The sequence below is a fragment of the Nannochloropsis gaditana genome (genome assembly GCF_000240725.1).
Source record: "Nannochloropsis gaditana CCMP526 unplaced genomic scaffold scaffold556, whole genome shotgun sequence".
Classification (NCBI taxonomy): domain Eukaryota; class Eustigmatophyceae; order Eustigmatales; family Monodopsidaceae; genus Microchloropsis; species Microchloropsis gaditana.
In genome coordinates, this window is record NW_005803397.1 from 1 (window position 1) to 20,131 (window position 20,131).

A 20,131-nucleotide genomic window follows, 5' to 3' on the forward strand; every position below is an offset into this window, starting at 1 on the left:
GGCGAAATGGCTAAAGAAGGAACATAGTCCTCCTTCGGCAAGTCGTCATCCTCCCCCCTGTCCTCCTCCTCCTCCCCCACCTCCCGCCTATGCCCCCTCTCTGAGCTCCTACTCCTCCGGTCCTCCGACCGGCTCCGCTTACGTTCCCGCCTACGCCGCGCTTGCCGTTCAAGGTCTCGACGCAGCGCCCTTGAAATGGTCTTTACGTGCAAGAAGTTGCAATAGGGCCCGTACGTGCACTGCCCCTCGTCGTACTGGCGGCAGCGCGCCTCTCGAAAGTCCGTCACGGGCGAGAACTCCACCTCCAGGACCCGGCCGGCGTAAAACCGCCCGTTCAAGGCTTGTCGGGCCTCGTCTGCCTCTTCCTCGTCTGCGTACTTGGCGTACACGTTTCCGATCATGTGCTCGCCCAGATTGTCGCAGACGTGCATCCCTTCCACCTCCCCGAACTTTGCCAGCTCCTCGTACACTTCTTCAAAAAAATCTTCAAAGTCATCCAGGCCCGCTTGGTTCGTCGCATCATTCGCACCTTGGGGGGCGGCCCTTTCTCCCCGCGCTGGAGCCGTAAAGAGTGCTGAGGCCGGATTCTTGTACATATGCTTCAACAACAAAGTCTGAGAGAAGGGAGGCTTGTTGTGCTTCCGCGAGCACCGCTCTCCGTGCCGACATGCCCCAATTTTGAAGTAAAAGGGGCAATTCACTTTGTCCTCTTCCGTGCCATGAATCCGGGCCAAATGCTCTGCCCCCCCCTTGGAATTTCCTAGGTGGCGGTCGCGCCAATTGCGCCCGCCATCCTCGCGAGGGCCTAGGTTTGTGGGCGATTTAGGAGCAAAATCCGATGAGGAAACTACATATGATGGAGGAGCATGGCGCCTTTCGGCAGATTTTTCGATTTTACGACTCATTTCGTCCGGACAAACATCTACACATCGCACACCCCATATGATTCCTCCACCCGCCTACAGAACTTACCGCGTCGATCATTGCGTCTGTCTCCACCTCGACGGTCTTCATAGTAGCCTCCTCGGTCACCACGATCACGTCCACCTCGGTACCCGCGATCACGACCATAATCGTCGCCGCTCCCTCCGCGCCCGTAGTAGCTCATGCTTTTAGCTTGTGAGTGACCTTTGTGGATATGGTATGCCCGATAATCACAGGTAAAATTTGCGTGAGACGCGCGCGTGTGAGGGCTCCGGGAAGACAACGGCTGAGGTATCCATACAGTAGACCAGGCGATAAATTTGACAGGTGTGAAGAAGAGGTTGGCAAGAAAAGTTTTAGTACGAAAAGAGGACACGTCAGCTTGCGACACGAGGACACACTCGTGGGAGATCTAGAAATGATTGAGCACTTCCTTCCCTCTCCGCTTGTCAAGTTCTCTGAATGACAGCCCTCTTCTGCCTTCGGCTGTACTTCGTCGGTGCTGACGATGACGATGGGGCTGTGATGGTTTAGGTACCTCCCGCGTCGTAAAAAAGACGACGCAAAACAAAGCCAAACAAACCACTCCTTCTTTTATATAATCGATTATATCACGTACAATTTAACCACCCGGACAGGAGCAATCAATCACTGCGCTCGTGTTGGCGCTGTTATCTTCAATATAAGGCGCTCGGCAGTTCTCACGCGCCCTGCGTACCCTCCACCCAGCTTTGCGGTTATGCGCCCTTTTCTCGAAATAGTGGTACGCCTCGTCCCCGCATGCATGGTCGTAGGGGCAAGCATGGAACTGTTCATGCTTAATACTGGCTTTTGTAAGTGATTTTGCCGGACACTTTCCCTCAACCTCCCCGCGCCCCACCATTTTCTCAGCCCTGACGTGCTAAGTCCCCACCTCATCCCGACTGCCATTGCCCCTCAAAAAAGTAATCCTGTACATTTAAATCTAGTCCCAATTATTACCACTACGCACGGAGTAACTCGCATGAACGTCGACCTCATTCCCCGCCTCGAACCCCTTTTCTCCCTGGACAACAGATGATGTGGCCTTGCGGAAAGAGGCCGAACGCCGGGTTGAGCAAGCACGCGAGCGAGAAGAGTTGAGTCGAAAGATGGAAAGCACCAAGCGTAGGCAGCTTGAATGAGGTTGTGAAGAGTGAAGGGTTTGCTCTTTTAGAGGCGTGTACAAAAATAATGTACTTACCTGTCTTGCACGCAAGTACCTGCAAAAAATGGGAAAGTAAATATACATACAGACACCCTATGATTTTTCTTTTCAACTGTCAAACAAATTTATTGAAGCATTTTTGCTTGCCGTTCCGACCACTCATACTCCACTACTGTGTTACAGGGGCTACAAGCCCCCGCTTGAGGCCGCCTGGATCATCACTTATGTACTCATTTGGTTCGATCCGTCGCATTCCCAGTCCAAAACTAACGTATACCGAAAGTGTGTCAACAATCTACTTCCCAATCCAAAACTCAAATTCAAAGTCACTCGCGCTCGAACCCTCCTGGTTTCCTTTTTCCCGCAGCCTCTCAAAACAAGCCCGCCTGCTTCTTCAAAGCCACCTGCTTCCATTTCGGTAACGCGTAGAACTCCACTTTACTTCTCCCTTTAAAAGTGGCTGCAAACTCTTCATCAGAGAGCATGGCTTCCCGCCTTGTGGGATCGCCCGCCGCCTCCTGAGGGGTAGGGACTATTGTCACGGTGGCAGCCGACGGCGTAGAGGGCGGCGAAGAGGCAGGAGGGTTCGAGGACACGGGGAGCGCAGGCGGAGGAGGGCCTGGAGCAACCGAGGCATGCGAAGTCGTTGCGGAGGACAGAGAGAAGAACTGACAGGGGGCAGCTTTGTCGGCTTGACTCTGCGTCTCCGAGTTGTGCGAGGCTCCTTCTAGGACCACGGCGGTCGGGGCGGTCAAGGAGGTAGGACGGTCCATGTCGTAAGGGCTTGCCTCTGAGGCCTCGTCTGGCACCAGCATGGCAGTGGCGGCTGCCACAGGCTTATCCACACTCTCCACGACGTTTTTGTCTATTTCGTTCTCCCACTCCTCCACCATGGCTGCCACGGCCTCCACCGCCCCATGGGCCTCTACCCTTTCCGCCAGCACCCGCGCCAACCTTTCCTCATACGCGTCCCCACGCGCCAACGTCGCCGCCCTTGTCACGTCCCAGTCCGCGAAGTGCTGTGTGAACAGGGACGGTTCGCAGCCGGCGCTCACTCGCACCAGGGGGGTGCCAGGGTCCCGCCCGTCCATCGCCTGATCGAGATAATCTTGGCCCATTTTCCAGGCTTCCTTCCTCTCCTTCTCCTGCGCCTGATCGCCCACCCACACAAAGACGTGCCGGTACGTGTCCAAAAGGCAAAACTTTGACCCATCCAAGTCAGCCTGCACGAAGCCCGCCATCTCCTCCATCCGCGAGCTCCCTGTGGCGTCGCCAAGGGCGAACAGGCGAGGCTCGCGAGGCACCTGCGCCTCACCGGCTTGCCGCTTCGGATAAGTGGCTAATCCACCCATACTCGTCCAGAACTCATCGGGCTCCTCCCCCTCTTCCACCGCGACCATCTCCACCGCCCCTTCGCCCGCGCCCCCTCCCGGCTCCTGTTGCTCCTGCCAACGATAGAGCACATCGCCAAGGTGCATGGCTGCGTCTCGCTCTGCGGGAGTGGCCCCAGTGCCCCACCACACAAACAGCAAGTTGTCGCCCGGTTCGGAGAGGATGAAGCAATTCTCCGAATTCAGGCTCTGGGCGGTGACTGGGACCTCCACCGCACAGGAATCCTCAGGCGCCAGCCCCTTGGCGCGAAACAAGGCGGGAATGCGCGCGGCCCTCAGGCTCGCGTCGGACTCCCGCTTCTTATCATGGCCGCATCCACCCCCAACACCCCCCGCGAAGAGGACCAGGCGGCCTTGGAACAGGCGCCGGAAATGGGCCGGCTCGTGTCCTTGCAGGACCCGGACCCCCACCGACCGGCTCCCTCCGTCCTCCTCGGTCTCCTCTCCCAGCAGGGCCCACGCCTCTTCCTCGTCCACCTTCGACGCCACCCCTTGCCACAAGTACAGGCTATGTGCCTCCGTCTCTGTGTCTCCCCGGGAGCAGGAGTGGAGGACCAGGTAGGAGCTCCCGCCCTCGAACAGCCCGTGCTCCTCCAGGGGGACCTCCACCTTGTGCGTTTTCTCGATGCGCCATATCCTCAGGGTACCTGGCCCGTCGCCTTCCTCCGTCAGCGGTCTTTCCTCCTGGCGGAGGCGCTTGGCGAGCGTGTTCCTGGTCTCGTCCTGCTCTTCCCCCTCCTGGGACGGGGCTCCGTCGGCCCCGCCGCCCTCACCCGTATACCTCGCGATCGCATCAAATTTCAAGGCATAGGGGGCGTCCCACTCGGCGAAATGGCTAAAGAAGGAACATAAGAAAGGAAAATTCAAGGAAATCAGGAAATGATGTTGGAGGGATTAGCGCAGGCAAAATCATCGAGGCATGACACTCCTCGTCCCAAAACACAACGTCCTGGCATGACATACACGTACCTGATAAAGGCGGCCGTCTCGCTCCCCTCCATGACGCGAACCACCGGCACCTCCATCGCAGAGCGGTGCGTCTTTTCGACGAAGCTAACTGCCAGGGCCAGGCCCTCTCTTTTCTCCGTCTCGGTCGCCGCCTTTCCCACCCAGGCCCAGACGCAGTGGGATGCCCCAGCGTCCAGCACAAAGACAGCCTCGCTCGCCAACATAGAGCGTTTGAGGCCTTTGTGCGTCGCTGAGATTGGGGTCACCGTCAGATCCCCCGTGGGCCCGGACGTGATCCGGGCGAGCACGACTTCCCTCGCCTCGTTTGATGCGTGGGATCCCCAGGAAACAGTTACTGGTGCCCTGTCCCCCCCCAATGCGTCCCAAAAGCTCGCACAAGTTCCTTCATCTTCCTTGTCAAGTTCGTTCACAGCCAAAATGTCAGCCTGGCCTCCACGTTCCGCGTCTTTTATGCGCATTGCCAGCTCTAAAGCTTTGGCCTTCTCGAAACAATTGGCGCCGGGCCCGTTCCAGAGGAAAAGTTTCAGACCTGTGTCGAGGAGAAAGCAGCCCCCTGCGTTCAGACTACTGCGTTGTTTTGGAACCTCCGTCGCACGGACGACCCCCAGGCCTTCGACTTGCAGCAAGCGGCTCAGCATGCCGTCACGTTCCACCGGAGCGAATCCATCCGCACCCGCTAGGTACCTTAGGCCCCCAAAATCTTTAAAATACGACAAAAATAAAGCAGACTCGTGTCCCCCAATTTCTCGGTAATGTACTTGCGCTCCACCCACAGCATCGTCCAGTTCGACAGTTTTTCTGGCCGCCGCTGCCACTTCGTTCTGACTGGCCTCGCTACCCCACCAAATATGGATAGCACGCTCAAAAGTTGTGTCCCCGGTTTTCTTAAAAGTGCTTAACAATATGTAAGCATTACCTTTGTGGAAATGACCATTTATGATAGTCTGTTTTACGGGCGTAAGGTCCTGAATGCGCCACAATTCAAGCCCCGGCATATGGCCCACATCTCGGAACGCGGGCTCCATCGTAATGGCACTGCTATGCGTACAAGATGGAAAGATTAATAAGAGGCTGCAGCAATGTCATCATTTATAAAATGAACGTTGTGCACTATCAAATGGACGTCATGCACGGGGCGAGAAAGGACGCAGCCCACAGTTTTAGTAGTAAATAACGCACGTCCTTGCTTGCTTCAACTCCGAGTCGTCGGACGCTTTTCAGCCGGTAGCCGGAGAAGCAGCACCCCAGAGGAGGTCGGAATGCTGACATAATCACCCATCACGTACGTAGAACAGGGCACGCAGGCCATGGGTAAGGTTGTAAGGGACCTTTACTATCGGAAGGCGAAGGAGGTCGGCTTTCGGGCCCGCAGCGCGTTCAAACTCCTGCAGCTGGATGAGGAGTTCGGTCTTTTCAGGAATGTACAGAAGGCCGTCGATCTGTGTGCCGCACCCGGGAGTTGGAGTCAAGTTTTAGCCACGCGTTTATATCCTGACGGTGCCTTCACTGATGACAAAGGAGGTGAAAGAGAGCGAGTGATTGCTGTGGATCTGCAAGAAATGGCGCCGATCCCAGGTGTGCGTCAATTGCAGGGAGACATTACGTCTCAGGTGAGAGGCTAGTTGCTAGTTGGAGGGGGGAAGATCTTGAGCTTTTCTATGAATACACTCCTGGGATGTTTCGACGCATCCACACTGTGTTGTGTTCACACTATTTTTTTGTATGTGTGCTTACTGTTATTACGGATTAATTGATCCCTCTGCAGGCCACAGCCGACACAATCATCGGGCACTTTGAGGGGCAAAGGGTCGATTTAGTTGTCTGCGACGGTGCCCCTGACGTGACGGGTTTGCACGATATGGATGAATTTTTACAAGCCCAGCTAATATTCGGAGCGCTTGCCATTACGACGCACGTCCTTGCATCGGGGGGGAAGTTCGTCGCGAAGGTCTTCCGGGGCCGCGACTTGACCTTGTTGGCGGCTCAGCTGCGTCTCTTCTTTGAAAGCATAACGGTTGCCAAGCCAGCGAGTAGTCGTGTCAACTCTAGTGAATGTTTTGTCGTGTGCGAGGGGTTCCAGGGGCCTATACCTGCGCATGGTTACATCCCTGAGATGGTCACTCCCACATTGGGACAAGGCAGTCGAGACCAGGCGGCTCAGACGGAGAAGGATGTGCAAAGGGACGAAGAGGAAGATTCTGGGAAGGATCGAGCACTGAACATTGCGGTCAGGTGTTACGTGGAACAGGGGGACTTGTCCGGTTTCCCAATGCCTGGTATACCGGCTGATGTGTCTAAAGATAGATAGATGCGCATTAAAAAGGAATACACTTGGTGTATACACGCGCAAACGGCTGCCCTTTTGGGCAGAGAGAGTAGATGCCCATTACTTCATGGTCTTCTGGGTCCAGCAAAGGGGCAACTTCTCTGTCCCCCTAGCTTTTTCCTCTTTTCATCATCTACATTAACTGTGAAGATAGCTCTAGAAATCGACCCAACGCCGCAAGCTGTGTAAATATCCTGTCAACATAGAAGTGCAGGACTTCAGGGAAAATACTTTAATAGTAGAGAGCATGCCGGCTGATCTCTGGCCGGGGCTTGTGAGCTTACGGTAGGAGTCGCCTATTAATCAATCTCCTGTCCTTGACTATCGCACGAATAAGGCGATTGCAACCTGTTGTGTCTTCTCTTTTCATACTATATTGAATGACAACCATACAAACAAGGATCAAGCTTGAAACGAACAAAGCTGGCTTGCTATTGCCGGGCACAGACCTCCTGGGTCGACATGGAAGGACATGCATGGGCCGCGTATTTGTTTGCCATACGTCACGTATGAGAACTGCTTGTCTGCTGGAAGCACCAGCTATGACAAGGGGCGTTTGATTAACTTCGGAACTATCAGTAGAGTCGTTCCTTGGTCAATAGTGGGTTTTACAAACCAATTGCTTTTAGTGGAAGCAAATACGAGATTTTAAGCGTTGGCGGTTAAGTTTCGGCCCATGTTGCTGTCAAAGATATAAGTTGAACCCCATTTCTCCAAGACGCAAATTGAAAAATGGTCCCATCCATTATTCTACAGGGAAATACAAGCTGCATAGTACTTTACGCTGATGGTGGGAAAGAGATCATGTCTTCTCCTTCTTTAAGCTGCTCCAGAAAGATTCCATCCTGCACAGGTGTCGGCACACACCCCACGCTCCCCTCTATACGTGGTCGGATCACCGCCTTGAAGACACGCCAGCCACGTGTCATGCCTCCAGAGACATTTTTTCCGATGGGGTACCATCACACAGGGCCGATGCACCGAAGTTTTGCTCGTGGACCTTTAAATGGGGCGGGTGAAATGTGTGACGCCAGCGACCGCCCACTCCTCTGCTTGAGCTTATCAAAAGACGAAGAGGAATTGGTGGTAGGAAGTGCGGACCATGCCCTGTATGCATATAATCTCAAAACATGCAAGCCTACGCGTAAGCTGTACTCTAAGGCTCATGGGCACATCGATTGGGTCACCTGCGTGGTGCATATGGACAATGGCCAAGTGCTGTCCGGCGGGGGTGACGGGAAAATATGCGTGTGGCCTCCTTCTCGCTTGTCGCCTTCATCTTTTCCGCTGAAACATAATGAGGACGGCGCCTATAAGCGACCGGCTTGCCCAAATAGGCTCACCCATTGTCAGGATTTGGACGGACACGCGAGTTCAGTCAGTAAAATATTGCCAGTGCCGGAATCGGACATGGCTTTCTCCGGGAGTTATGACGGCTTGATCAAGTTGTGGAATCTAACCTCCAAGCAAGCCTTAACATTCGATGCGGAAGGTAGGTCTACTAAAAGCAATTGGAGCTTTGGTAAAAATGAGATCGCCAGTGACCACAGCCTGAGTAGATGTGGGACCTTGGATCCCGTTCTCGACTTCGCCTTTGACACTGAACAGAAGCAGCTGATGAGCGGCACGCGGAAGGGAAATTGTAAGGTATGGGATTTGCATACAGCCAAGCAAATTGGGACTGTGAGAGCTGCCCACCGCGGTCCTGTAACGTGCCTGACCCGGTGGTCGGCCTCGATAATGGTCACGGGGGGACAGGACGGCGTGGTCAAGGTCTGGGATACGCGGCGGGGGATGCCTCTGGTCACACAAGCTGTCTGCTGCCACGTCAATCCTGTGCAAGGCACTGCAAGCGCAGTGTCGTGCTTGGAAAAGACGGGTGGTCTGTTGGCGACGGGCGGGGCCGACAAGCGTGTGTGCCTTTTGGATCCTCGAAGAAATTTCCAGACCCTTCATGTCTTTGATCATCATCAGGCTCCAATTTATACCTTAAGATACGCAATTTCGGCGGAAAGTCCCGTTCTATTCAGCGGCGCAGGCGACGGGACCGTCCACTGTGTGAATTTGCTTTCGAATGCTATGCTCTACGGTCTGCATCCGACAAGGGGGCCTGTCCGGGCTCTGGCCACTACAACCCACCTGCAGGCAGACAAAAAGCTCGTGGCGGCCGGGGAGGACGGTAAGGTTGTGATATTTAGATTCTAATCCATTTCTATCTAGGTACTGGTAAAGGAAGAATTGCACTTGTGCAGATTAATTTTGTGCAGGAAACGCAGAAATTTTGTGGAAAATTACAGCACGATGACTACAAGTGTGAATACCTCAGCATGTAAATATATAGAGAATTCACCACTCATGCCTCTGGAGACATTACAACATTGACAATCAATGATGCATAATGTATTTGCTTTTGCTTTTGCTTTTGTAGTATGGTACACGTACTTTCCTCCAACAGCCTACCCAAAGTGCCGGGTAACCCACTCTCGTCTTATATTTTCATGTCCACGACAAATATACATCAATTTCTACCGATTTACCTTCCAAATTTATCGTCTATCCCCGGTTTTCAGCTTTTGACATTGCTGTGTCAGCTGTGTCAAAAACGCGTGTCTCCCGGACCATCTCCGCAAAAACCGAACCGCTAGTCGCCAAGAGATGTTGAGGAGAACCTTGTTCGATACACTTGCCGTCAGCAAAGACTAAGATGAGGTCGGATTCGATCACGGTATTTATCCGATGCGCGATAGTCACGAGTGTGCAGTCTCTAAATGCAGGAGCTGTTCGCAGTGTGTTCTGAATGCGTTGGTCCTCAACAAAACTGACGCTGGCTGTCGCCTCATCCATGAGCAACACTTTCCGCCGAAGCAAGACAGCGCGTGCGAGAGAAAGCAATTGCCGCGTCCCTGTGGATAAATTTCCCCCTCCTTCCCCCACGGGCATGTCCAAGTCCAGAGACAGGTTAACGTCCCTCAATGCCGCGTGCAGCTCGGCATCACCGTGCCGCATGAACGGATCGAGATTAAAGCGCAAAGTACCGGCGAAGAGATCTGGTTGCTGAGGGATCCACGCCACAGATCGACGCGCGTCGTGGCGGGAAAGGTGAAGGATACTCACTCCGTCTAGCACGACGTCGCCGCCCACGATTTGGTTCAGGCGCAGCAATGCGGACAAGAAGGAACTTTTCCCCGACCCAGTACGACCGACAATGCCCACCTTCTGGCCACCGCGAATGTGGATATCCACCCCATTGAGGACTATAGGCAGGTCTTCTCGGTAGCGGACTTGGAGATTTTTAACAAGAAGTTCGCCGCAATGAGGCCAATTGGGAGACAATTGCCCGAAGGTCTTCTCTTTTCTGGTGACCAAACGTGTCTTCATTTCTTTGTCTTCGTCTTCCTCCGACGACAAGCGCGTGTAGTAATTCAGTCGTTCCACAGATGTCAGCAGCGTTTCAGCTTGAGCACTCTGTCGGATGGCCCATTGGAACGTCCCCGACAGCACCAAGGCGTACGTGAGGGATAAGCCCAGGAGCCCGGGATCTAGGGTCGCATGGAGAGCGACGGCCAAGACGCAGAGGAATGTCAGGAAGGTTGCGCACAACATGTCCAGTCGAAAACCCAAATAACGAGATAGAATGATGAAGAGAAAGGCACACTTCCCGTTCTCATCCAAGCGCCTCAGGAAGCGTTCTTCCATCATACTCTCTGCTCGAAAAGCTCGGATCACCTTCCCTCCCTGCAAAGATGACGAAACTTCCGCGTACAGAGGGCTTCGAGTGATGGCATCCAGGCGCTTAACCTCCCGGGCCGTCGTTACAAATTGCCGTCGGTACTTACTAAAGAGATACAGGAGTGGGGCGACAATCAGGGGTAGATATGGCACTGCGATGCACCCCACTACCACCGCCGCCACGCACAAGCCCGCCGATTGCAAGAAGTCGAAGAGAGTGTACGGCAACAAATCATCCGCGGAGTCCAGGTCTTTAGAAAATTTGTTCAGTATTCGTCCTCGAGGGTTCGAATGAAAGAAAGCGAGTGGCGCCGCCAGTACCGCTTGCAGGGCCTTGTCGTGAAGGGAAGTGCTCGCGCGCAAGGCAAAGCGGAAGAAAAGATCAGCCCGCAGCAAACCCAGTACCACGCACACTGCAATTATGTAGGCGTATGTACGCGGGTAATAAGCACCAGTCCGGGCATGATCCTGATCTGAAGCCCACATCTTGAGCCAAAAGTCCGCGAAGGTAAGGACACCCTGACTGATCAAGAGCAGTAGCATAATCCATACACCGGAAGCCAATCCCCCGCTGCGCAAATAACTCGCATAAGTGTCTCCATGGACCTCGCCCAAGATACGGTCCTCGGCCGCAATAAAAGCGGCGGTCTCGCGGCCCGTGGCTTGACCGACAGCGGGCGTTTGGGCGAGGAAACCAGAAGGACGGAGCGCCTCGCTGCCGTCAGGGGAACTAACGTCCATGTCTGCGTCCTTCGGCCCTCCCTCTCCTTCCTCCGCCTCCTCTGCCTCATCACAAACCTCTCCTTCATCTCTTCCCCCATTCGTGGTCTCCCAGTCCGCCCCTGTTACCGTGGCTCTTTCCGGCAAATCCTGCACCAAGGCCCTCCAGCCCGACACCGAGGTCCGTATTTCTTCCCAGGGCGCACACGGCGCCACCATTTGGCCCTGAGCATCCAAGAGGCATACCCGGGTCGCCAACGGAAGGTATTGGACCTGATGTGTTACCAGCACCACCCCCTTTCCAGCCTTGACCAAGGTGTCCAAGATGCATGCGTGGAAGAGGTGCTTGGAGACTCGAGGGTCCACGGCGGAGAGCACGTCATCCAGCAGAACCAAGTCGGGATCCGCATACACGGCCCGCGCCAGCGCCACGCGGGCCCGCTGCCCTCCGCTCAAGTTCACCCCGAGCTCGCCGATTTCTGTCAGGTCTCCGTAAGGTAGGTGCGCCAAATCGTGGTCGAGGGCACATGCCTGCAGAATATTTGAGTATCGAGCCTCATCCACCAGCCGGGCTGACGAGTCATTGCTGCGGATGCACCCATCTTCCTCAGGCAAGAGCGGGGTCGAGACACCCAGATTCCCCGGGGGGGCTGCCGTTTCCTGTTGCCGCTGGGGCACGCCCGCAAATGTGATATTCTCGCGGATGGAGCCTGCTTGAATCCACGGTTGCTGCGAGCAGTAGGCCATCCGGAGGTCCGATCGCAAACGCACTCCGCTCCCGTACACGCAAGTTACCTCCCCCAATATGGCATCCAGGAGGGTGGATTTCCCGCTTCTGACTGGACCTGTGACGATCAGCAATTCTCCACGTCTCACATGCATGCTGAGATGTTTCAGACTGAGCTGGAACTCGGCACGGGCCTGCCAGTCGATCCCCTGCCCCTTGACATTTCCTGTCGCCCAACTGAAGCCACTGTCTTCGATCTCGACGAGTATATCTCCTCTATTTCCGACCGATGGCTGCGTCGGGGGCGCCGTAAGAGTCGGAAGCGGGGGGATCGAGGGAGGCAACGCAGGAGGGGGAGGGAGGAGGCGTGCGCCCAGCTCTTTGCCGTGAGGGTCGCGGCTGCCCAGTAACAAGGACGACTTGTTGCTTGAAACTTCGGCAAAAGCTCTTGTCGCGGATGGTCTCCGGCCCCACTGAGCCTTCCTTCCCTTGGCGCCGCCACCTTCCTTTTTGCCCCCGCTACTGCCTGCCTCCGTGCAATTCTGTGTGCTCGACCCCGCTTCAGCCATCAAAAGCAAGGGTAGAATACGCCGACTGGCCACCAGGGCCTCTGAAACCTGCTCGATGCTCCGAGGTACCCAGCGTGCGCACTCCCTCAACGTCTGCAGCAGCGTCATCACCGCGAAGACCGTCGGGAGCTCCAGGTGGTTTCCCAACGCCCAATAGGTCAAAAACGTCACGAAGGCCGCCAAGGAGGGGGCCACGAAAAGAGGCCCAGTGTGATCGCCCGCATCCTGGCGGCCCAGGCTAGGGATTCCCGCTCCGAGGCCCGGACCTGGGAGATGGTGGCGAGGAAGGGCGCCTCCCACACAAAGGCCTTGACGGTCTGGATCCCAGAGAGCACCTCGGCCATCAGCTTCACGCGCTTGTCCGTGCGGCCCGCCGTGACGCGACGGGCGTGGCCCACTTGCCTCCCGCACCAAACTTGGAGGGGGATCACGCCCACGGTGGCAACGCAGCCGACCGCGGCGGACACCACCCCTACATACATGACCAAGAGCCCAAAGCCAGCCAGTGCCATGAGCGGCGCCACCCACACAAAGTGCAGGCTCGTCGCACATTCTTCGTACCGTTGACAGTCGTTCGCGAGGGTCGAGACGATTTGGCCTGTGCTCGCCGTGGATTGCCACCGGCTGTCCAGAGAAAGGACTTTTTTGTACAGGAGGGCCTGCACTGCCGTGCGCAAGCGCCACCCCGTGCGAATCGTCAAATAAAATGCGCGGTGGTGGACCAGGGTTTGCATGAAGTCTAGTCCTGCAAGTGCTAGGGCAACGCCAAAACCATAGCCCCAATGCAAGTACACACCCACGTCCGCTTCGGTATATGTTGTGCCCTTCAGCCAAGCGAGCAAGTAGCGCAAGACGACAGGCTTGGTCAACATGATAGCGTATTCTGTGAAAAGTAGCGCACCGCAGAGGTAGAAAACCCTACGATGAGTGCGATATAATGCTCTATTGAGACTTGGATATTTGTAGGCACGCATTTCCATATCCCATTCCCCCTCCAGACACGTCAAAAGGCGGGCGGCCCGGTCTCGTTTGGCAACGGGGAGGAGGTCTACTTGTTGCAAAGGCTTGTAAGTCCCGCATCGTACTATGGGAAATACAAACGTGAAAGTCAACAGCTGCCATGGAGTCAAACGCTCGTAAAGGTCCACAGGTGGTGATGGCGGCGGCGGCGGCGCTGGAGGAGGGGTCAGAGCAGCATCAGCCTCTGCTTGCGGCATAGCTGTGGGATGACACAAGGAATGTAAGTACAACTTGTGATTAAAGCGGTCACTACCCATCCTGAGTAGCATTCGCCATACATTATTATTGTTTAAAAGACCACTCAGAATACACCCGGGTGGGAAAAAAAGGCAGACGGCATGTCCGGGTTGCAGATCATCGACTGCTAGCAAGGTCTCAGGAAGCGGGGGCGTTGAGGGTGTGGGGAGGTTAAACCTAGCAACAAAATCTGCCAACTAATTGACGATTGCGGAGTCCAAGAGGCCTCGTTGTCAGAAACTATGCCATCTTCTTCGGTTAATGGCAGAAACTGCGTCTCGATAAAATACGAGCAATATGAGGGGAATCCGTGCAATTTTGTCGTACGAATAGTGAAGTCCCTTTGGTTTACACCCCTACACCTTTCGAACCTGGAATGCTAATGGTGTTATCCCTAGCCTTGGAAACGACTGCCCTGAGCTCTGTTAGGGTTAGGGTTAGGGTTACGTACGATGGTATGGGAGAACAACAACTTTATGGTGCAATTTGCCAGCCATCATAGGGCGAACTTGCATTGACAGCGCTCGGTGGACTCCTGCAGGAAGCCTGACGGGATGAATGATTCCCGCTTGGTATGTGATTCATTGGCGGGTTTTGAAGGCTATCGTATTCACTAGCTAATATTTAGAAAGTAGGCCTACGACCTTATTAGTCCTTGTTGGTCGGGGAGATCGCCCCTGTGCACGTTCGGTCAACTCATTCGGGCACAGGAAAAGACAGGGAGGAGACCATAGAGAGGGTATTGGAGCTGACGGAAAATGGAAAAATGGAGGAGGGTAAGAATATAGGCACAAGGGAGCTTGATAAGGACTGCTTAGGCTGGAAGGGCCAGAGGGGCTCGAGGCCGCTTGAGGGGCCGCTTCAGTAGATGGAGGGTGCCGTCCCCCAGGGCGGGGTGAGATGCCTGGCGACGAGGAGGGAGGACACTGAAGTATTCTAGGACAGAAGAAGAGGATTCGGACATGGATTCAAGACAGCGGGGATGACTGTTCGAGAAGAGAGGGCAATCGCATGGAGGGGCGGCCAGCGCCCGAAGGGTCCTCGGACGGGAGGATACTGGTGTTGACCACGGTCTCCGGCCAAGTAACGTTTGGTAGAGACCGATTGTGCTCATACACGCGAGACCAGAGTAAGCGCCAAGGTAGTTATGACGAAAGACTCTAGCAAGTGATGTGCGACGGGAGAGGCATCCGCTCCCCTGGCCCACTGACGCGAACGCCAAGGAGGGGTTCCTCCGCTCCGGCTCGTCCACGTTTCAAGTGTCGCTCATTGCTTTCCCAGGGTGTGCAGGCACGTTTCAGGACAAGCAGCCATTTATTAGAGGGTCGCTTATTTTTATGTGCAATGGTTGGGTATGTACATTGTCAAACCACACGCACAAGCACGATTCTCGTCCGGCACTCTCACTCAACTCAAGCTTTGGACACTCACACACGTATTTCACTCATCTCCATTTCAGTCACACCACACACATGTAGCTATTGTAACCTCATACAAAATCCTATCTTTACGCGACGGACGCGACGCTGGAGGGACTCCCCTCCGGCTCTTCCTGTGATGGCTTCTCCTCTTTTTCCTCCTCCTCCGCCCCTTCCGTGTCTCTCTCCATTTCTTCCCAACAAATCCTTCCCGGCGTGGGATGACCCTCCTCCCCCGCCCCCTCCGCCTGCGACCGCTCGTTCGAATCGCCATGACCCCGTTTTTTGGGGTCCACACCACGCCGATCGTCATCCTCCGCCCTCTTTGAGCCCCCCTCATCGGCCCGCGTCAACGAATCCTCCTCTCCTTTCCCATCGCCTGCTCTTTCTGCTCCTGTCCCCACCCCGTCGGCCTCTTCGGCTTCGATCACCGCGGCGTAACGCTGTGTGTAGCGTCGCAAGATGAAGATCAGCACCATCAAGAGTGCGAGGCCTACCACCAACAAGCCCAATTCTTGTGCGAATATTCCATGCCTCTTCATCGCTGCACCCCCACCATTGAGGGCCTCCAGAAGATTCTTGGTAGATTCTCCCAAATTCACCCAAATCAACGTGAAGGGGATGGAGGCTACGAACGTGCAGAGGAAGAACACGTGGGTGGGGCAGGGCAAGAAGGCCATGCCATAATTTTTTATGGAAATGGGAATGGGCAGAAAGCGGAGCAGGAAGGTTATTTTCCAAGGGTGGCACTCCATGGCAATAAACATGGCCCGGATCGTGCGCTTCCTCTTGGACATGGGCTTGGACGGCCTGGCCGCCGCAGGAAACCTTGAGTGTCTCAGGCTCGGGGCATCGCCTCCCTCCTGGTCGTTGTTCTCCACCACGCTCTCGTTAGGCTCTTTCCCTCGTGTGGGAGAGTGTGAGGAATGACCCAGGGCATCCCGCAGGGTCGGAGATGCGAAGACCTTGGCGAGGAGAAATGCCAGCATGCATCCCAATTGCTTGCCGACAGTCAGGGTGAGGAGGGCCACAGGGTAGGAGAAGATGGCCCCCCCCAAGAGCTCGATGATGGTGGAAGGCAGACAGAGAATGATCCACAAGGCAGTGATCAAAGCGTAGTAGACGGCAGATTGGGGGGCGTGCGCGCGAATCCACTCGGATCCCTCCAAGACTTGGTCACGATACCGCACGCACAAGTAGCTACCCGCAACCGCGCATATCAGCACAACAGATAACACTAACAGCATAGATCGCAGCCTTCTCAGCGTCTTGTATGCCCGTCTACAAAATCCTTGCCTGGATGATGGGAGCGCTGTTGGACCGACGCTCTGATTACCCTCCTTTTCACCCGCGCCACTCACTGTGTCATTCATTTGGAGGCACACATGCCGGGATGACCGGTCATCATAAAAATTATCAGTTTTCCTTTCATTTTCCTGGGTGATATTCTCACGCGGTGGCAAATTCACGGAGGGGGGTCTAATTGCGGCTGCAGATGCCATCATTTCGATCATGTCTTCCGTAAATCCGATGCTCGACTCATCACGGGATGTCAGAGACTCCGGTGATGGAGCTGATGGTAATGGTGAATTGAGCAGCTCTCCTGCTGATAAACAACTTGGCGTCCCCATTTCCCTGTGACGCGGGTGTTTATTGGAGCACGTGAGCCGATAATGGGATCGAGGCCCTATCAGTCTCGCGCATGGGCGAGGAAATGGGCACCGGGGGAAAAATGACAGAGAAGACAAATACATTATTCCTGTATGCACATCACGATGCGTAAATAGCCATGTTGAGCTGTGTGCTGTCTGTGTTAGGACATCGCGAGCACAGGTAAGCGCATCCACCGAATGTCAAGTGTGCATCTCGGATGCGTCGCGTTGTATCGTCTCAACGGTCGAAAAGAAACGGTTTTGCGTGCCACGGGGGCGGGGGAAATGACCCTCCCGCCCATCCGTCTGTCCCGTAAGCAGGGACTCAGAAAAAACAAGGGCACAGTCGTATAATGTTTGGTGTTTTCTTTATGTTTGCGGCTGCGTGTGTCGTTTTGTTTACGCACACTGCGTGCACTGGTTGGGATTCAGCAACCTCCTCACCCCCTTCGTGTTGAGGCCGCCTCATCTGCCTTCCCGATCAGGCTTGAGGTACAAACTGGCCCACACACCCGATCCAAGCAATGACGTAATCACTCCCAGTGATACAGCGTTTGAGACTTCGAAGCCAAAATATTCAGCTCCGAGTTTCAACCCCACGAGTCCTAGAATCAAGGCGACAGCAGGCTTCAGATAGGGCAAGTCAACCATGGCATTGGCCAGCACGGTGTACAACGAGCGCAGGCCCAAGATTGCGAAAATATTTGATGTGTAGACAATGAAAGGATCCTTAGTCACGCCGAACACGGCCGGGACGGAATCGACAGCAAAGACCACGTCAGATAGCTCGACGCAGATCAGGACGAGGAGGAGCGGAGTCGCTACTCTCCCCTGGCCAGGCACCTCGGTGAAGAAATTGGGGCCGTCGTACGTGTCCACAGTCGTGATCAAGGACCGGGCAAACTTGACGATCTGATTATCTGCCAGATCCTCCTCACCTCCCTCGCCCTCGTCCTCGGCCAGAAGCTTCACGGACGTGAAAATCAAAATGCCAGCAAACGCCAAGAGAACTACCCGAAAGTTTTCGATGGCCTCCACGCCCGCGAAGACCATCACTGCGCGCATCGCCATGGCCCCGAATATACCCCAGCTCAAAACGCGACCTTGGAAGTCCGTGGGGACTTTGAAGTACTCAAACAGTACCACAAACACGAAGAGGTTGTCAACGGAGAGCGACTGCTCCACTAAATAACCAGCATAGTATTCGAGTCCTGAGTCGGCACCCTTCCAAGCCCACACCCCCAGGCCGAACAAGAGGGCAGACCCCACGCTGAGGCCGGTCTTGACGAAGGCATCCCGGTAGGGATGCTCTGGGTGCCAGATCGATCCGTCAAATTCTCCTGCGTTACCGACGGCCTTGATTTTCGGCACCGATTCTGACTCTTGCTTCTTGGGGCCCAATGCGTGGAAGGGAGGCATCGAAGAGGCTCTTCTTCTTCTCGCCGCGTTCCGAGGGGCTGCGACAAGGGGGGCAGAGAAGCTAGGCGTACAAGAGGGGACTAGTAATTGAGGGATTCGAGGCGCTAGCGTGACTCCGGGCTTCGGTAGCACGAATCCCCCTATTCTGTGCGGCATCGTCATGGCGAGGACGAGGACACCCACACGTATGCCCAGGCCCCGCCCTAAATCTTGTCTGCCTCGGTTGTTGCGCCCCAGAGCATGCCAAGACATCCTTTCACAGCCACGGTAGCAAACTCAGTAGTCACGTGTCGCGAATCACCTGCTCGTATCCCCTGTGGATGCACTGTCGGATCAAATAATGCGTGCATGCATGAGGCGTGGATGAGCGATCATGAGGTCAGCAAGGCCGAAACCCTGGGGGCAATTATAGGCGCCACTTTCGTCCCAAAATCCGTGCCCCCAAGCACACAGGACAGCCCAAAAGACAGTCCAAGCACGTGTGGCACATTTGAAAAACGTAGGCTTTCCACAAGCGCCTCATGCGTGTACATCACGGGGAAAGCAGGGCGTGCGGCTGAGTTCGTTGTGTCTGTGGTGATATCGCGGAGGGAGATCGCATGTGACGGCCATGTCATTGCCTCGCCCGGGCGTAGTCCCGGGAACAGAAGCAAAGGGCGGGATAAGAGCTCATGATCACACCACCTCTTCACTCATCGCTTCCTTATTCTGGCCGCAGGGGTCAAGGGAAAAGGGCTGTGACCATATTGCAGGATTACTGCTGCCCCGCCAGGCGGAACTGCGACAGAAGGGAGGGGCCATGTCCTATCATCAACCCCTCTCACGCCGTCGTCTCCTCACGGGGCGCTACACCGACAAGACGTACGGCGGAGACAGCGAAAGCCTTGATGGCAGCCAGTACGACAAGCAACACGCGGCCATTGCGCCAGAGCGTCCACCGTCACGGGCCCAGGATGTTCAGGGAGGAGGTTATCTGGCGCCAGGTTTTCTGTCCGCGCGCCGACAACAGGGATACAAACGTGCGCGTCTCGATACGGCAGTGGCCACGCGGCCCACGCTTGTGGCATCGCCTGTCTTGGCGGAGGAGGAACGTGATTTGGAATGGGAAGCAGCCGTGGCCATGGAGGCGGTCCACCAGGTGCAAGTACTCAGCGACTGCCAAGCTACCCTCTCAGCCCTGCCTGATCGATTGGAAGCTTTGATGAGGCGGCCCACGGCTTTGAAACGGCGTCGCTCATCGCCATCCACTGGTGCAGTACGACGCAAGAGCGGGGATGGATGGTTCAGAGGGGAGGAGGGGCGAGGAGAGGGAGACGTCTTCTCGGACGGGTCAAGGGGCATGGGGGCTGGAAGGGAGGACGCGGTGCCGGGCATGGCACCGACAAGCTCGTTCGAAGTGGTCAGAGCGCACGTGGGCGTCGGGGAGGGGCTGCCTTCAGGATGGGAAAGGGGGGCTTGGGGCGCGAGGCGGGGGCTGCGGGGTGTGCGGGAGGATGTGTTGGGGAAGGGGCTCTTTGAAAGTACCCGATGGGTCGGGGAGGAGGAGGAGCGGCACGTAGGGAGATTAGAGACAGGGAGGAATCGGGTCGAGGACGAAAAGGATGTGGTCCAGGTGCTAAACGAGAGAGAGGGGCATTGGGCACGGGGGCAGGCGAGAGGCATGTTGATAGAGGAGGAGGAGGAGAGGCGGCGGGGGAAGGAGGAAGGAGGGATGGAGGTTGAGGAGGAGGAGGAGGAGGAGGTAGGATTAAATAATGAGGAAGAGTGGAGGGGAGGAGGAGGAGGAGGAGGAGGAGGAGGAGGAGGAGGAAGGGAGGGGGAGGGGAGGAGGAGGAGGAAGGAGT

The 20,131-nt window shown here is 55.6% G+C and overlaps 7 protein-coding genes across 7 annotated transcripts; 2 read left to right on the forward strand and 5 right to left on the reverse strand.

Annotated features, from left to right (window-relative positions):
- Positions 1 to 2: 2 nt before the first annotated feature.
- U2AF1 (splicing factor U2AF 35 kDa subunit) lies at positions 3 to 1,134 on the reverse strand (the record flags this gene model as incomplete). Its single annotated transcript, XM_005854284.1, has 2 exons — positions 973 to 1,134; positions 3 to 805 (listed from the first exon to the last, which is right to left on the reverse strand). Coding segments are annotated over exons 1-2 (939 nt in total), but the record flags the coding sequence as incomplete, so codon positions are not given.
- A 424-nt stretch (positions 1,135 to 1,558) lies between these two features.
- On the forward strand, positions 1,559 to 2,199 carry NGA_0191000 (uncharacterized protein; the record flags this gene model as incomplete). The annotated part of the gene is made up of 2 exons (XM_005854283.1): positions 1,559 to 1,757; positions 1,981 to 2,199. Coding segments are annotated over 2 exons (306 nt in total), but the record flags the coding sequence as incomplete, so codon positions are not given.
- An 871-nt stretch (positions 2,200 to 3,070) lies between these two features.
- On the reverse strand, positions 3,071 to 5,512 carry GSN (gelsolin; the record flags this gene model as incomplete). The annotated part of the gene is made up of 3 exons (XM_005854286.1): positions 4,471 to 5,512; positions 3,172 to 4,336; positions 3,071 to 3,103 (listed from the first exon to the last, which is right to left on the reverse strand). The coding sequence occupies exons 1-3, from the start codon at positions 5,493 to 5,495 to the stop codon at positions 3,071 to 3,073; spliced, it is 2,223 nt and encodes a 740-aa protein (XP_005854348.1). The 5' UTR covers positions 5,496 to 5,512.
- A 250-nt stretch (positions 5,513 to 5,762) lies between these two features.
- On the forward strand, positions 5,763 to 6,813 carry NGA_0190900 (cell division protein). The gene is made up of 2 exons (XM_005854282.1): positions 5,763 to 6,080; positions 6,236 to 6,813. The coding sequence occupies exons 1-2, from the start codon at positions 5,778 to 5,780 to the stop codon at positions 6,776 to 6,778; spliced, it is 846 nt and encodes a 281-aa protein (XP_005854344.1). The 5' UTR covers positions 5,763 to 5,777; the 3' UTR covers positions 6,779 to 6,813.
- Positions 6,814 to 9,349: 2,536 nt separating this feature from the next.
- On the reverse strand, positions 9,350 to 11,992 carry NGA_0191200 (atp-binding sub-family c (cftr mrp) member protein; the record flags this gene model as incomplete). Its single annotated transcript, XM_005854285.1, has 2 exons — positions 9,350 to 10,335; positions 10,963 to 11,992. The coding sequence occupies 2 exons, from the start codon at positions 11,990 to 11,992 to the stop codon at positions 9,350 to 9,352; spliced, it is 2,016 nt and encodes a 671-aa protein (XP_005854347.1).
- Positions 11,993 to 12,708: 716 nt separating this feature from the next.
- NGA_0191500 (atp-binding cassette c4-like protein) lies at positions 12,709 to 13,413 on the reverse strand (the record flags this gene model as incomplete). Its single annotated transcript, XM_005854288.1, has 1 exon — positions 12,709 to 13,413. The coding sequence occupies one exon, from the start codon at positions 13,411 to 13,413 to the stop codon at positions 12,709 to 12,711; it is 705 nt and encodes a 234-aa protein (XP_005854350.1).
- A 3,920-nt stretch (positions 13,414 to 17,333) lies between these two features.
- NGA_0191400 (uncharacterized protein) lies at positions 17,334 to 18,287 on the reverse strand (the record flags this gene model as incomplete). The annotated part of the gene is made up of 1 exon (XM_005854287.1): positions 17,334 to 18,287. The coding sequence occupies one exon, from the start codon at positions 18,285 to 18,287 to the stop codon at positions 17,334 to 17,336; it is 954 nt and encodes a 317-aa protein (XP_005854349.1).
- Between the last annotated feature and the right edge of the window lie 1,844 nt (positions 18,288 to 20,131).

Coding starts and splice junctions, on each gene's coding strand:
- NGA_0190900 (XM_005854282.1), top strand. CDS start 5,778: ATGGGTAAGGTTGTAAGGGACCTTTACTATCGGAAGGCGAAGGAGGTC. Junction 6,081..6,235: donor AGGGAGACATTACGTCTCAG/GTGAGAGGCTAG, acceptor ATCCCTCTGCAG/GCCACAGCCGACACAATCAT.